The 17,586-nt window shown below is 43.5% G+C and overlaps 1 protein-coding gene across 3 annotated transcripts in view; it reads left to right on the top strand.

The window, feature by feature from the left end:
- The window catches only part of noxa1 (NADPH oxidase activator 1), a 39,071-nt gene extending 26,993 nt beyond the window's left edge, over positions 1–12,078 (top strand). For all 3 annotated transcript variants that reach the window (XM_026311809.2, XM_026311817.2, XM_026311827.1), the window contains 2 exons: positions 10,071–10,194; positions 10,356–12,078. In XM_026311809.2, the coding sequence (XP_026167594.1) occupies positions 10,071–10,194; positions 10,356–10,462 (231 nt within the window). In that variant the 3' untranslated portion in view covers positions 10,463–12,078. The remainder of the gene's footprint in view (positions 1–10,070; positions 10,195–10,355) is intronic.
- The last annotated feature ends 5,508 nt before the right edge of the window (positions 12,079–17,586 follow it).

Raw genomic sequence — 17,586 nt, 5'->3', positions numbered from 1 at the left:
TGTGCCCCCAGGCTGAGTAAACCTGGTTCCCTGTTGCCAGGAGTGGGTTTGCGGGACTAGTTAGAAGACCTGGGACGTCGGGAAGTTGGCTCCTGGGAGGAGGCCATGTTTTGTCTCCTCTGGTGCCCCTACTCCCTCTTCCTTTCCCTTTCAGCTCAACACAAATATGTAGGGCCTTGGCAGATGGAGAGAAGGGGTTTGATGGGTGGGGCTGCCTTAGGGCAGTTCTGCCCTCTGCCTGCCCTCTTGAATGCCTGTCCCACAATTTTAAATGCATATGAGACATGGAGGGCAAGAAGAGAAGTGTACCAGATCTCCACTGTCAGGCAGCTGTAGGAGACCTGTGCCACAGCTGCCTCCTCATTTTAATTGCACCATAGGTCATCATGCACCTCACACTCACCTCTCCACACACAATATAGAACACTCTACATGGCATTTCATGCACCCAACCCAACACAAGCACAAATCCCTGAGCTGTTAGGTGGGGTGGGGTTCCCATCTTCTACCCCTGCTCTGGCGTTGGGGCTTGGCTGCCTGGGGAAAGTGGTGGTCCCGCCCTGGGGTGTTGGCCCTGGTTTGGTAGCCGGTCCTCCCTGGACTCAGGGGACCATCTTTTCAAAAAAGCTGTTTTTTTTTTTTTTTTCTGGTTATTGGAGACTTTCGAGGTTGACATAAAAGCATGTATCGTTCTTACTCTTCTCAATGTGCCGTGGGTCCCTCCCCTGTCCCAAAGCACTCCCAGACAGCCCAGTCCTCCTGCAGCAGACAGTCCCTCCCAGCTGCAGTCGACCTTGAATATAGTTATTATAGTCATTATTGTTATTATTACTATATTATTAAAAACACTGTATTGCACTGTTATCACTGACAATAGTAATGTCTCACATATTGTTTACATAGCATAAGCATTGATAATGTTTGTATTGTGTGTGTGTGTGTGTGTGTGTATATATACATACACACACACATACATATATGTATGTATATATATATACACACATATATATATATATATATACAGTGGGTACGGAAAGTATTCACACCCCTTTAAATTTTTCATTCTTTGTGTCATTGCAGCCATTTGCCAAAATCAAAAAAGTTCATTTTATTTCTCATTAATGTGCACTCAGCACCCCATCTTGACAGAAAAAAACAGAAATGTAGAAATTTTTGCAAATTTATTAAAAAAGAAAAACTGAAATATCACATGGTCATAAGTATTCAGACCCTGTGCTCAGGATTGAGTAGAAGCACCCTTTTGAGCTAGTACAGCCATGAGTCTTCTTGGGAATGATGCAACAAGTTTTTCACACCTGGATTTGGGGATCCTCTGCCATTTTTCCTTGCAGATCGTCTCCAGTTCTGTCAGGTTGGATGGTGAACGTTGGTGGACAGCCATTTTCAGGTCTCTCCAGAGATGCTCAATTGGGTTTAGGTCAGGGCTCTGGCTGGGCCAGTCAAGAACGGTCACAGAGTTGTTCCGAAACCACTCCTTTGTTATTTTAGCTGTGTGCTTAGGGTCATTGTCCTGTTGAAAGGTGAACCTTCGGCCCAGTCTGAGGTCCTGAGCACTCTGGAAGAGGTTTTCTTCCAGGATATCTCTGTACTTGGCCGCATTCATCTTTCCTTCAATTGCAACCAGTTGTCCTGTCCCTGCAGCTGAAAAACACCTCCACAACATGATGCTCCCACCACCATGTTTCACTGTAGGGATTGTATTGGGCAGGTCATGAGCAGTGCCTGGTTTTCTCCACACATACCGCTTAGAATTAACGCCAAAATATTCAATCTTGGTCTCATCAGACCAGAGAATCTTATTTCTCATAGTCTGGCAGTCCTTCATGTGTTTTTTGGCAAACTCTATGCGGGCTTTCATGTCTTGCACTGAGGCGAGGCTTCCATCGGGCCACTCTGCCATAAAGCCCCGACTGGTGGAGGGCTGCAGTGATAGTTGACTTTGTGGAACTTTCTCCCATCTCCCTACTGCATCTCTGGAGCTCAGCCACAGTGATCTTTGGGTTCTTCTTTACCTCTCTCACCAAGGCTCTTCTCCCACGATTGCTCAGTTTGGCTGGACGGCCAGGTCTAGGAAGAGTTCTGGTCGTTCCAAACTTTTTCCATTTGAGGATTATGGAGGCCACTGTGCTCTTAGGAACCTTGAGTGATGCAGAAATTCTTTTGTAACCTTGGCCAGATCTGTGCCTTGCCACAATTCTGTCTCTGAGCTCCTTGGGCAGTTCCTTCAACCTCATGATTCTCATTTGCTCTGACATGCACTGTGAGCTGTAAGGTCTTATATAGACAGGTGTGTTCCTTTCCTAATCGAGTCCAATCAGTTTAATTAAACACAGCTGGACTCCAATGAAGGAGCAGAACCATCTCAAGGAGGATCAGAAGAAATGGACAGCATGTGAGTTAAATATGAGTGTCACTGCAAAGGGTCTGAATACTTATGACCATGTGATATTTCAGTTTTTCTTTTTTAATAAACTTGCAAAAATTTCTACATATCTGTTTTTTTCTGTCAAGATGGGGTGCTGAGTGTACATTAATGAGAAATAAAATGAACTTTTTTGATTTTGGCAAATGGCAGCAATGACACAAAGAGTGAAAAATTTAAAGGGGTCTGAATATTTTCCGTACCCACTGTATGTATTTATATATATATATATGTATATGTGTATGTATGTATGTATATATATATATATATATATATATTAAAAAAAACTTCCCTTCTCACCCCTATGGGTGGTGTGTCTTCTGGACTGAGATCTCTGAAGTTGTTCCTGGGATCTGTTGGAGCCACTCTCCCAGTTTGGGGGTCACGGCCCCGAGGGTGCCGATTACCACGGGGACCACTGTTGCCTTCACCTTCCACATCTTTTCTAGCTTTTCTTTAAGCCCTTGGTATTTCTCCAGCTTCTCATGTTCCTTCTTTCTGATGTTGCTGTCACTTGGGATTGCTACATCTACCACTACGGCTTTCTTCTGCTGTTTGTCCACCACTACTGTGTCCGGTTGGTTAGCCATCACCTGTTTGTCGGTCTGTATCTGGAAGTCCCACAGGATCTTAGCTCGGTCATTCTCCCTCACCTTTGGAGGTGTGTCCCATTTTGACCTTGGGACCTCCAGCCCATACTCGGCACAGATGTTCCTGTACACTATGCCGGCCACTTGGTTATGGCGTTCCATGTACGCTCTGCCTGCTAGCATCTTACAACCTGCTGTTATGTGCTGGATTGTCTCAGGGGCATCTTTGCACAGCCTGCACCTGGGGTCCTGCCTGGTGTGGTAGACCCCGGCCTCTATCGATCTTGTGCTCAGGGCCTGTTCTTGTGCTGCTACGATTAGTGCCTCTGTGCTGTCTTTCAGTCCAGCTTTTTCCAGCCACCGGTAGGACTTTTTGATATCAGCCACTTCTTGTATCTGTCGGTGGTACATGCCGTGCAGGGGTTTGTCCTGCCATGATGGTTCTCGCTCTTCTTCCTCTGCATCTGGCTTCTGTTGCCTGAGATATTCAAGTATTCCATCGCTTGGGGCCATCTTCCTGATGTACTCATGGATCTTGGCTGTTTCATCTTGGATGGTGGCTCTGATGCTCACCAGTCCCCGGCCTCCTTCCTTCCTCTTAGTGTACAGTCTCAGGATGCTGGATTTGGGGTGAAGTCCTCCATGCATTGTGAAGAGCTTCCTTGTCTTGACATCGGTGGTCTCTGTCTCCTCTTTTGGCCAGCTTATTATGCCAGCAGGGTATCTGATGACCAGCAGGGCGTAGGTGTTGATGGCTTGGACCTTGTTCTTCCCATTTAGCTGACTTCTTAGGAGTTGCCTTACTCTCTGTAGGTATTTGGCTGTGGCTGCTTTCCTTGCAGCTTCTTCTTGGTTCCCATTTGCCTGCGTGATTCCAAGGTACTTGTAGCTTTAATCAACATCCGCTATGCTGCCTTCTGGCAGTTCAATTCCTTCAGTCCTGACAACCTTCCCTCTTTATCATCCGACCACACTTATCCAGTCTGAATGGCATTCTAGTGTCGTTGCTGTATATCCTGGTGGTGTGCATCAGTGAGTCGATGTCTCGCTCACTCCTGGCGTAGAGCTTGATATCATCCATGTATGGGAGGTGACTGGTTGCTCCATTTCGCAGTCGGTATCTGAAGCCAGTCTTAGTGATGCTGGCTGAGGGGGTTCAGGCCTATGCAGAACAGCAGTGCGAACAGAGCATCTTCTTGGTAGATGCTGCACTTGATGGAGACTTGTGCAATTGGCTTAAGTTTGGCCAATAGGGTTGTTTTCTGCAGTCCCATTGAGTTCCTTATGAAGGTTCTTAGAGTCCTATTGATGTCGTACAGCTCCAAACATTCTAGGATCCATGTGTAAGGCACTGAGTCATAGGCTTTCTTGATGTCAATCCAGGTGGTGCACAGATTGGCTTGTCTGGTCTTAGCCTCGAGCGACTGCTTTATCTACCAGTAGTTGATGTTTTGATGATGTCCAGTTCTTCATGCTTGAGACCCTTTCTTGGATATCTGCCGTTGTGATAGTTACCGTGTCCTGTTCAGGGAGGTTACTAATGTCTGCTCTCAGCTGTACCAGCCACTGGGCATTGGTGTTATGTATTGTTCAGTCTCCAGCCTTGGTGGGTCTGCTCTCATGTTACAACTCTGCCACTGAGAGTACACTTTGGATAGTTCGGTGGAGAACACCCTGTTTATTCTCCTTGCTTCTATTTGTCTTCAGGCATGTGTCCAGGGCGCGTGGCTTGGCAGCCTCCAGGGCCTCTGGTACGGACAACTTGTTGTACTTGTTACCAAACTCTTTCTTCATCCCACGCTCTCTGCAGGTCTGATAGTTGGCTAACTTTTCTCCATGTTGCCCTTATTTTTGTCTCCACCCTCCTTCTCCATGCAGGATACTGCTCCTTAGTGGTGTTTGTCTTGTGACCAAGCATCTCAAGGGTCACTGTTGCCATGGTGTATATCAGCCTGTTGGTCTCAGTGATGGTCACAGTAGGGATTGTTCGTAATGCTGCATTCACATCTTCAAGTAGACTTTCAGAGGGTACTTCACTTAGTCTTGGTAACCGAATGCAGAGGTTCCAGGTGTCCAGCTTACTCATGATCTTCAATCTCAGGTCAGCTGCTCTTGTTTTGAGTGTGTGGGGGCTTGGTATTGGGGTTTGGTACCCAGTCCCGGGTGGGGATGGTATTGTTTCCCCCCTGACCTTGCGTCCTGGCTCCCCCTTGCCTTAGCATTTGTGTTGTATCTCTTCAATCTCTAGTTGTGATAGCAGTTGCTGTTTGTGGATGTTGGAACACTGAGCTACTAGTTGTTTCGGTGCTAGTATAGATGGTTGGTTTCGAAGAAACGTGCTCAGTTTGGGCGGCCATCTGCCTCGACCGGTTGGGGTGAGTGGATAGAGCAGAGAGAAAAGAACAGCAACAATAAACAACAAATAGACACTGCAGGTTGGTGGGGCCAGTAACTGCACATCAGCGATATACAGCTCCAGGACCAGGGACACCTGCAGAAGATACAGATAGAGAGAACAGAGAGAGAGGGAGAGAGCACAAACTAGGGGAGAGAGAGAGCACAAGGTTAGTGACATTCAATGCTGGAATATACATGTGAGGTGGGAGGAGAGGAAGAGAGGGGAAGGGGAGGGGAAGGGGAGGGGAATGGGAGGGTAAGGGAAGGGAGGGTAGGGGAGCTCAGTGCACCGATGGTCCTCGGGCAGTCTAGGCCTATAGCAGCATAACTAAGGGATTGTTCAGTGTTGCCTGAAGCCAGCCCTAACTAGTTTTTCTGCATCATTTTGAGACAGGATGTTCCTAATTTTGGAAATGTTGCGCAGGTGGAAGAATGCAGTTCTAGAGATTTGTTTTATGTGTGATTTAAAGGACATGTCTTGGTCAAAAATAACTCCAAGGTTTTTTACAGTAGTGCTAGAGGCCAGGGTTATGCCATCTAGAGTAGCTATAATTTTAGAAAAGTTATTTCTGAGATTTTTAGGCCCAAATATAATGACTTCTGTTTTCTCTGAGTTTAAAAGTAAAAAGTTACTGGTCATCCAGGCCTTTATGTCAGTGGTATGTGGTTAACTGGTTTGTGTTAACAGGTCTAATAGATAGATACAACTGAGTGTCATCTGCATAGCTGTGGTAATTAATAGAGTGCTTCCTAATGACATAGCTTAAAGGTAGCATGTACAGGGTGAACAGAATCGGTCCTAGCACAGAGCCTTGTGGAACTCCATAACTAACTTGTGTTCGTGTGGAAGGTTCATCATGGACATGAACAAACTGGAATCTGTCCGATAAATAGGATTGGAACCATTTTAACGCGGTTCCTCTGATACCAATCACATGCACCAGTCTCTGTAATAAGATGTTGTGGTCAATGGTGTCGAATGCAGCACTAAGGTCTAGGAGGACAAGTATAGAAACAAGTCCATTATCTGACGCTAAGAGAAGATCGTTGGTAACTTTTAATAGTGTTGTTTCTGTACTATGATGTGCTCTAAATCCTGATTTGAAAATCTTCAAATAGTTCATTCCTGTGTAAGTGGTCTGATAGCTGCTTAGCAACAGCTTTTTCTAGGATTTTAGAAATAAATGGCAGGTTGGATATTGGTCTATAATTAGCCAAGACTCCTGGATCAAGACTAGGCTTTTTGAGTAAGGGTTTGATTACTGCAGTCTTAAAGGCCTGTGGTATGTAGCCTGATACTAGAGATAAATTTACCAAGTCTAATAAAGATGAGTTAATTAATGGCAGGGTGTCTTTAAGCAGTCTAGTTGGGATGGGGTCTAAGAGACACGTTGATGATTTCGATGAAGCAACTACTGATGTAAATTCAGAGAGATCTATGGGAGAGAAGCAGTCTAAACATAACTGAGGTCTTACAGTTGTTTCAGCTGAGACTGTACATACATTCCTCTGTACAAATATGTTTATAGTACTCACATCTGTATATATGTTCATAGCACATCCATCTGTATATTATGTTCATAGTACTTCCATCTTTATATTATGTTCATATCACTGCCTTACGTACATACTGTAGATACTGCATTTGCTATTTGCACCTCTGGTTAGATGTTATTGCAAATGATGCAATTCTGTTGCATCCAGATCCTAAATACTGTATGCGAAGCAGCTGGACAGGACAGGATTAAAAATACCTTAGACACAGGAAGCACTAATAGCTAGCTTGCCAGACAGTGGTGCTATGTCATTCTGCCATGTTGCTTATGTGTATATCATCATAGTGATTCTCAATAACCAGTGAAGTCTGATGCTCATCAAGCAATACATGATAAATTTATGACTTATTTCCTTTTTATTTGGCGAGATATCTAAGTTCATCATAGCGCCATTTTGTCTTATTACAACATATCAAGAAATTCCTCAAAATTTAACTTCTGTAACATGTTGACATCACATATACCAAATTTGAAAGAAATCTGATGAATATGTAAGAGAAGTATGTCAAATTCCATTGTGTGTTAAAACACGCAAAATCCAAAATACTTCCTGTTGGGTGTGGCTATAGCAATGTACAAAAAATGTTTGTTCTCAGCAGTTCCACAGACCTACCAAGACTGGTGTGTAGCTGAATCTATATGCCAACCACAAGACCATCATATCAAAATGAATAGTCAAGACAGGTTAAAAGGCCATTCTTTCCGTTACCCGGCGGTGGTGTTATGTCAGTCTGCTATGGCTCAGTCGTATGCATCTCTCCCTTTCATACATATCATATAAAAGACCCTACCTAACCCTATCCTAAGAGTGTAAATGGCCAAAGTAAGAGTTGTAGTCTATAGAGGAGTTCACTGTTGATGTGTGATGAGAGTTTGGTGTTACTACAACAAACAATATGGGAATTTGAAATATAATGTTGCATCAGCAATATTAAAATCCTTTAAAAAATTATGATACTTGACAACTTTTTCACCTTCCATAATGGCAAATTATGCACTATTATCATATGATCTAATGTGTTTGCATTTCTTATCATGCTTGATAACAATTTGGATACAAAATAAGTCAGGATGTTTGAATATCATTTGGCATCATGGCGGGGAAATGCATCTGAAATAATTTGTATCCCCCTGTAACTTTAGCTGTGGGGGAGGAAAGTTGTCTAAAATCACCAGTGTTGTGAAGCATGATCAGAAATGTATACAGAATAACAGTCAGGATGTTTGAGTAACATTTGGTATCATGGAGGAGGGATACAGTTTATGTCAGGTGGGAAATTGCATCTGAAGTAATGCGTGTATCCCCCTCTAACGTCATACTATTCGACAATATGACCGTTGTGATCATTCAGAGTAATTCATAACAGTATCCAAAACTAGGCCTCCATAAAAGACACATTAGAAAACATCGTGGAAAAAAACTACATTCGATACAATGATTAAAGAATCCAAGTGTTACTGGTTTCTCATTAGCTTAGCTAAAATTCAAGCCTAACAACGCAGACCCACCTTCACTCTGAATGTACGCGCGCACCGGGGGCAGGGGATATAATTTCGGTCGAGGATAACTAATTTGGCATGACATTCTTTCTACCGTCTTTTCATGTGTAACTTGCCTCCAACTCTCTCATCTGTCTGCACCGTAGAGTCGCAAAATTTAACTCTCATGCAATTAGTCTGTGCATTTCCTCATCCACTGAACCACTACCATAAAGACTACAAAAGCTGCGCTGATTAAAATTGAAGTGTCTGGGTATTACATCTTAACCTTCTGTTTTGGCTGTAGGTCCGGGGCCGTATGGGACAGCTTCTGGGTCCGGACCCAGCACGCGGTCTACCTGTTAGTGACCTCTGGTCTAGGAGATCAATAGGCAAGACAGGTTAAAATTCCATAGTAACACCATTTTGTCATATTTCAACATATCAAAAAATGCTCACAATTTGAGATCTGCAACTTTTTGACATCATGTATACCAATTTTGACACATCTCTGGTGTATGGTGTAGGAGTATGATAAATTCCATTGTATGTCAAAACACACAAAATCCCAAATACCTCACTTCCTGTGAGTGGCTATATTATAATGTATATGCAAAAAATGTTTGTACTGGGAGTTCCATTCACCTACCAATTTGGTGTGTGTAGCTGAAACTACATGCGAACCACAAGGCTCACTGACATAAGGGGGTGCCATGGAGTCCCTGGGCCACACCCCTGGCTTAGACTTTGTCCGTGACTGTTCACTGTGGTAACAGATGTCAGTGGTAAATTTTGTGAGTTTTCATCCACAGGAGCCAGTTCAAAAATGGCCCCGTTCGGCAGCAGGAGACAAATAATAATAATAATAATTATAATAATAATCCTTACAGAACAATAGGGCTTTGCAACTGCAGTGCTCGGGACTTAATAAAAATGTCTCTGTGTACAGCTGAGTGGCTTACTGGTGTTTTAATAGCTTTCAGAAAACGATGGTCTACTAATGTAATCTGCATATGTTTTTTGGAATATGAAGGTAGAACCTGTTTTTGGTTCAATAATTTGGTCATACTACTAACAGTTGACAAACTAATAGGGTAGAAGTTACAGGCAAGCAGTAAGCAGAGTCATGGTCCAGTGGAAACTGATGAGTAAAATCATGGCTATAGAGTACAGCAGAGTTGTAATCACTACAGACAGTGTGGTAAAGGGTAGCTGCAGAGAGCTGGCATTTACACAGGCTTGGGAGATTGTGTAGAATGAGGAGCAGGGCAAATTTCTTCTCTAGGGAACAATAAAGTCATATCTTGTCTTTTTTAGTATAGTATAAAATATTTATGCTTTGTTCCTTTTAATTAATGACTAAATACTTTATAAGTCAAGGGAGGGCAAAAGAAATAGTGCAAGGTCAAAAAAATATATATGTTAATAATGATGGGGTGGACTATGCCTTTAAAAAAGAGTTCAAAATACAGTTCAGTATCCCTATAACTTTTATACAGTCCATTGGAAATGGGCAGTGTCACTTTGCTTTCACCAAACACAAACAAATTTCACCTGGTAAATGCTAATAAAAATGTGCACTCATTGCTCTATATTGTTCTTCAGAGAGAAGACTCCTTGGCCAACCGTGCCATCTTATACCAGATGGTGGCGCTATATGAATACACTGCTCAGGGCCCAGAGGACCTAGAGTTCAGTGAAGGAGACACCATTGACATCCTGGGTGAAGGTAAGGGCCTGCAGGTCAATCTCACACTAAATTGCTGTTCAGTTGAATCACAGTAATAAATTTTGTTTTTGCACATTCATCTGTTAAGGTTCTCACACTGCTTCATCCTCTGTTCAGAGTCTCACTGTGTCTTAATAGTTTTCTCTCACATTTTCTCCTAGTTAATGAGGAGTGGCTGGAGGGACACTGTGCAGGAAATATTGGCATCTTCCCCAGTTGCTTTGCTTACAGGGAGAACACCAACATCACCCAGAGTCATGGGCTATAAAAGCACGTTTTACTGTGCAGTCTTCTCTAACCTACGTATTAATTTGTGAATAGTGGCTGTCTATGGCCTCTGAGCTGCCAAGCAACACACTTAAAGGGGTGTAGAGTCCATTCAGTCCTGAATTTATCAAGCTTTAAACATATTTCTCTCATATGGTATCACTGTATATTTATATTAAACCCAATGTAGTTTTCCTGTAGTTTCACTGGGGCATATCTATTCTATTTCTGTTGTATCCTATAATATTCAAATGAAGCAAAATGAAGCATTATTTTGACCTTATTAAGGTTTATGATATTTTTATCTAACATTGGCATTAACATTGCTTTTTTTTGTTAGTTGTCTACAGGCTTATCTTTTTCTGGCAATTATATTGTATTGAGGTTGCTATTACCAGAGGGACTAATGTTATAAAGAACTTAGAAACTGTTTATTGAATAGCAGGGTGTCCTTACAGATGACAAAGATCTCTGTAGTTTTATGTGTAAAAAATCTAATCTAATATAGCTTTCCAGGCACACTGAAGATAAGATTTTCAAGAATAAAGACCTTCATAAAGAAGAGAAGTTGGATTTATGCAATGATCACCTTTCTGATGCCTCATCATTACTTGCCACATCATCACAAGCGGCTCTGTTAATTTTGGCCCACATTATTCCTTTCTACAGTTTTATTAGTGGAAATGTTCCATTGTAAGTTCAAGTGTAATTCATATATTCCACCACTTGGTGGTAGTAAACAACTGTTGACACTCATTTGTTTTATACATTGTGTAAGCGATCACTGTTCTTGTCACTATCTTTTCTTTTTCGTGCGCTTACAGAGTGTGGAAGGGAAAAATACGAGAGATGGAGCTGTAGAAAAAGTAAATAAGTGAAAACCTTATAAAAAAAAATATAAGTTTGGATGAAAAAATATACATTTGTACAAATAACTCATTCAAACCATGTGTTTTTGTCTCTCCTTATTAACATGCTTGTGATTGTTTGTAAATAGTGTGTGTAAAAGTTCCCTGGCTGATACATTATAATCAATGTAGCGTGGTAGTAGTACACATACCAAAGTGAACCTTCTCCTTTACATCAATATTTGAAAAAGTCATATTCAAACTGTGGCACTGTTAATGAAGAGGAATGTGAATGTGCTTGTGAACATACAAAGGCAGTGAAGGTGCTTGTGCAACAAGAACAGTATTTGTTCAACAGTGTTGGGGTTTAAGCAATTCCTCTTTTTCAAAATGAGTTCTCCAGCTTTGTGGAGATTCCACGGGCTTAATATCTGTCAAAACATTGCGCCAAAATTTGAACCACTTCCTGAACCACTACGTGCAGCGAGGCTTCAAGGAGTTTACTCACAGTAAACAATACAAGCCTTGATACACGCTTCACTAAAAAATTCCTGGATTTCTCGTCACACACTTCGAAGCATCGGCACAGTACGTCCCATCACTACCCTTGAGTTGTATGCACCTATTTTGTGTTATATTAGCATACACAATGTGGGAATGCAGACACACTTTGTGTTAGAATAAGGGCATTGTAAATTGCTAACTGTGTTATGAGAGTTGTCATTTTGCAGATAGATTTATGTAAAGGGTGCAACCAGGCATATCACAGTCAAGGATGTTCTCTGTTTTTCTGTGCAAATCACCAAGACATGTAAAGATATGGATGTGAACTCTGTATGAACTTTGAAGTTAACCTATGTTTCAACTTTCCCCTGTTGTGTAAAGTGAGACGGTGCCTGGAACCCATGTAACCACATCACATATAAATTAAAGTGTTCTGGGCGAGTTCGGGGCTGCAGCCGGGGATAGCACCAAGTGTGCATCTCCTAAAAGTCACGAGCTCAACCTAGAACAAAGAAAAGAAAGTCTCTGTGTAGATGTTTGATTAGAACCAACATTTATTGGTGTTTCCGCCCGGTTTCCAATACAGCATCAACGGTGAAGAGGAGGACGAGGACGCTGGAAAACTGTGCACAGTCGGTCCCATAGGGGATCGAGGAAAATCCACCCTCGTGAATTCGGCGGGAGGTCGGTGTCTACTCGCCTGAAAAGATCCTCTTCACTTCTGCTGCTTGACGGAAGCCGGACAAGAGACGTATCTGCAGAAATAGGTGAGCTGCGTTGACTTCTATGTCTGGGACATAGCAGTGTCAGGGACACTAGAAAGCAGCTGTAAGTTCGTCAGGGACGAAACCTATGTCAGGGACATAGCAGTGTCAGGGACACTTGAAAAGTAAAAGCGCTATTCGTCAGGGACGAAAAGAAAGTATCAGGGATACTGAAACACGTGTGAGTGAATGAGAGCGTGTGAGTGAATGAGAACGTGTGATTGATGGTAGTTGACGGACTATTGTCGGCTGAATAGAGCAGCGTCACTACCTATTTAAACTGTGTATTTTGTTGGGCACAAGTAAAAATTGAAAAGTTGAGTGTGGTGGACGGCTGTATCCGCAGGTAATTAGTACCTGTAGAAGCTTGATACAGTGGACGATCCCCGCGCTGTTGTGACTGATCGTTTGCTTGTGCCAAAGTTGCAACTATGGGAAAGGGAAACAGTAAACCCCAATTAATGGGGGATCCTAAATTTATGAACACTTATTCTCCTGGATCAGCGAGATATTTAGGAGAATGGAAGAAAAAGTATGAGTTTCCTGGAAAATTGGAAACCTGCGCATGCGATAAATTGGTAACTCAGTTAAAAGCAGAAATGGCCATAGTAGAACCTAGGAAAATTGATAAATTTAAACTGCAGCTCATTGAGGCAGTAAAATGGCAAGAGCAAGCTGAGAAGAGAAGGCAGAAGAGAAGAGATAAAAAGTCCCTCATAGCAGCCCTCTAAGAGGACCCAGCTGATTTTGTAGGGCGCCCACAAGCTTAATTCAACAAGAAGAAGCAGCGGCTGCTGCAGCTGCTGCGGCTGCCGCACCTGTGACGGGGGCAGCGAGGACAGCCGCGATCCCGCCTCCTACGGCTGGACCTGCCCTAACCAGTCCTAGCCACACTAGATCAGGAAATCTGTATGGTCCTTTAGTTGATGAGGTCCAGGGACTGGCAGAGGCTATGTCAAAATTAAGTCCGTTTAGGGACCTCCAGGGCGATGGGTCAAGGATGGGGCCCCGTCCTGATCCGCCGCCCTGGCCACCATTGACTGACCCAGCCAGCATCTTTCCAGCCATAGAGGTGCCTAACCCTCATTTTGGAGTAGGGAATGATAACAGGCCCCTTCTCCTGGTAAGGAGACCGTGGTCTTGTAAGGAGCTAGAGGATGCAGTAAAAGGGCTAGGGGACCCCCTCGCTAATGTTCGTTAATGGCTTGAAAATCTGCAACAACTTAGACAAACTTACAATTTGGACGGGCAGGAGATTGACTCAGCGTGCAGGAAAGCTTTAGGACACAGATATGGAGGAGTGAGGGGAGGATATACAGGGCAGACTCCAGGGGGGGAAGTTTTGGCCCCCGGAGACCCAGTCTTAGACAACCAAGTTGCATTACTGACAGAGTAAAAAATGCATTTGTTAAACCTCCTGATTACCAAGCTATTGCCCAATGTAAACAAAAAGAAGGTGAGGATGTGCAGGACTATAGAGGACGGCTAGAGGAAGTGTTTAAAGCAAACAGTGGTTTGGATCCCTCTGACACTGTCGCTTCCCCCTATCAGCAACAACTGAAGCAGGCCCTGCTGAGTGGGTTTCTTCCGTCCATCACCCACCACATCCGAAAGCTAAATATTAATACACCCACAGATGGAGTGACTCAAATAATGAATTATGCACAGCATGCCCAAGACTTACAGAAACATAAATCAGAACAACAATCAAAAGCTGCAGTGTTTGCACTACTGGATGTCATGGGTGACAGGGGGAGAGGAGGTCCTTCACAGTACAACAGGAGAGGATTCAGAGGAAGAGGCAGAGGTAGAGGGAGCTCAGGAAGAGGCTTTGGAAATAGGAAATGGAAGGATGATGTATGCTATAATTGCGGTAGACCAGGACACTTTGCCCGTGATTGTGATGAGCAGAACCAGAGCTCAGGGAGAGATGAAGGCAGACGATCAGAAGAGTATAGGAGACCAGGACCCTTTAACCCCCAAGCATGACTAGGCCCTACTGTAGATGAAATGCTGGACCTTGAAGAAATTGTAGACACTTATTATAGTGCAGAAGGGAATAAGGTAATGCCCATTAGAATGCTAAAAATTAATGGAGTGAAAATAAAGTTTTTGTGTGACACAGGAGCAGACAGAACAGTCTTGAGGGATAAAGTTCCTGGCGTGACAAGAGGTGATAAAAATATTTTTGTAAAATCAGCAAATGGACAGGTCACCCCTTGCAGTTTCTCCCAAAGTTTTATGATTGAGGATGAGGCATCTGGCTTTCAGGAAAAGGTAATGGCAGTTTTGTGTCCTAACTGTCCTGTGAATTTATTGGGCAGAGATCTGTTGAGTAAGTTAAAAATATCCCTAGTGCCTACTACTAACGGGATGGCAGCCATAGGCCCGGGGGAGGAGATCCCCTCTTATGTAGTGCTGAAACAAGGGGCACCACATTACTGGTGGTCCCTAGATCTGCCCATGCCTGACCCTGGACGCACAGGAGAGCAGCTCCTGCGCCTGCTGCCTGATCCTCAACCACCACACTTAGAAAGCCTCTCCCCAGAGCAGATGCATGTCACCCTCTATTATAAACACACCCCAGGTCCAGATTTTGACTATGTACGGAAGTTTGAGAAGTTAGGGCCACAGAGAATAACACTTAAGACCCTTTATACTGATAGGAAAGGAAAGGCAGTCTGCTCTGTTAGTCTTCCTCCAGAAGCTAAGCGCCTCTTGATGGGATGGTCACCTAATCCTCACTTGTCAGTGTCTAAGACGAATGGCATGCACTGGGAGGAGTTAAAGCAGTTTTTGAATAAAGCTGAGAGTATTTGTGATTGGCATGAAGAAGAAGGAGGCTGGTTTAGTAATAGTGTGGGAAGCTGTTTTTACAAAAACTTAAATTGGGTTGTGACGGCCACTCCCCGTGCTCACATGGGGGAGGATGACCGAGAATGAGTGTTACTTCTGGAGGAGTTAGATCCGTGTTTGGCTGAGGTGCCTGACAGTTTCTGGTCTCGAAGCAAAACTGATGTAGGCCTAATGACTACAGCTCCAGAAGTTATTATTAAGGCCAAATCTGATTATAGACCTAGGATAAAGCAGTATCCCCTTAAACCAGATGCGCTTCAGGGAATCAGGCCTGTAGTACAAGAGATGCTTGATGCAGGGATCCTGGTGAGAGCACCAGAGGCTCAGTGTAACACCCCTATATTTCCAGTGAAAAAGGCTGATGGGAGGAGTTGGAGGATGATCCAAGACTTAAGGGAAGTAAATAAAGCAGTTGAAAGTAGGGCCCCGTGTGTCCCAGATCCTCACACTTTGTTGAACCATATAAAACCTGAGATGAAGTGGTTCACGGTTGTGGATCTCAGTAATGCTTTTTTCTCTATCCCAGTACATCCAGACTCACAGGGATGGTTTGGGTTCACCTTTGAGGGAAAGAAACTCACCTACACCAGGTTGCCACAGGGTTATGTTGATAGCCCTACTATATTTGTATCAGAATTGGAAAATTGCTTATCTACATTCCATGTGCCCTCACATAGCCAAATTTTGACCTATGTGGACGATATTTTAATTACATCAGACACTCAGCAGCACAACAAAGACACGGCGATAGCACTGTTCAAACATTTAGAAAGAACGGGTAACAAAGCATCTCCAAAAAAGCTACAGTGGGCTACTTCTGAAGTTGTATTCCTGGGTCATAAATTAACACCAGAAGGCAGAGCCCTGACTGAATCCAGGAAAGCAGCGGCGCAGGGACAGTTTGGAAAATGTAACCTGTACCTCATGGAAGACGTGAAACAGCCTATAGATCATGAAGTACTTTCAGACATGCAGAAAAGAGCTCCACCGGCTGAACAGCAACTCTGGCTCAAAGAAGGAGCCATAATTGAGCAAGACCTTTTTAAAATTAAAGACAAACTTTGTCTGCCTAGAAGTCTCTATCATACGGCAGCTATTTTGACGCATGGGCCTTGCCATGTGTCAACAGGAGGGATGGTATATGCAGTGGAAAAGTATTTTCATGCACCAGGTTTCAATAACTACTCAAAAGATTTTTGTAAATCCTGTTTGACTTGCTGTAAGCATAACCCACAGGGAAATCTCAGACCAAAGAGAGGGAGATTCCCCAATCCGGACTATCCATTCCAAGTTATTCACATGGATTTCATAGAGTTGTCACAATGTCAGACATACAAGTATTGTGTTGTTTTGATAGATGCATACTCTAAGTGGGTTGAGATTGTGCCCAGCAAAAGTGCTGATGCACTAACAGTGGCCAAAGCGCTGTGTAAAAGTATAATCCCGGATCATGGAATCCCACAGCGAGTCTACAGTGATAATGGTCCACATTTTGTAAATGAAGTAGTTACGCAGATGTCTAAACATCTGGGTTTTGAGTTGAAGAACCACTGTTCATACCTTCCCCAAAGTGCAGGCCTGGTAGAAAGAACTAATGGCACTATAAAGATGAGACTGAGGAAAACTATGGAGCAAACGGGAAGGACATGGGTGGAATGTCTCCCCCTGGTGAAAATGTATATGAGGGTCACGCCAACAGACAGAGGCCTGACCCCATTTGAAATCCTTTATGGAAGACCTTTTACACTTCCCATTTGTGAAAATGTGTGTGAAAAACCTCAAGGAGAAACTACTCTAGCTGAATGGATGAGCAAGATGTTGCAAACCAGAGAAGTCATGAGTGCAAATAATCTGCCAAGAGATGTTTTGTCTCCACAGGTGCAGAGAGTCAAACCTGGTGACCAAGTCTTGATAAAGGTCATCAAGAGGAAGACCTGGTCCACTCCCAAGTGGGAGGGGCCCTATACAGTGATCCTGACCACTCCCACTGCAGTGAAGATTCAGGAGAGACCTACGTGGATTCATCAGAGCCACTGCAAGATACTACAGCCACTAGGAGCCGAGTAAGGTGGAAGTCGGCCGGTATCAAAACCCTTGGCTGCTGAAGAGACCATCTGATCCTTACTCCCAGCTATGGCTCTCCATCGGCTGAT

This window comes from Mastacembelus armatus, unplaced genomic scaffold, assembly GCF_900324485.2.
Source record: "Mastacembelus armatus unplaced genomic scaffold, fMasArm1.2, whole genome shotgun sequence".
NCBI classification, from domain to species: Eukaryota; Metazoa; Chordata; class Actinopteri; order Synbranchiformes; family Mastacembelidae; genus Mastacembelus; species Mastacembelus armatus.
This window is presented reverse-complemented; position numbering and strand designations above follow the sequence as displayed.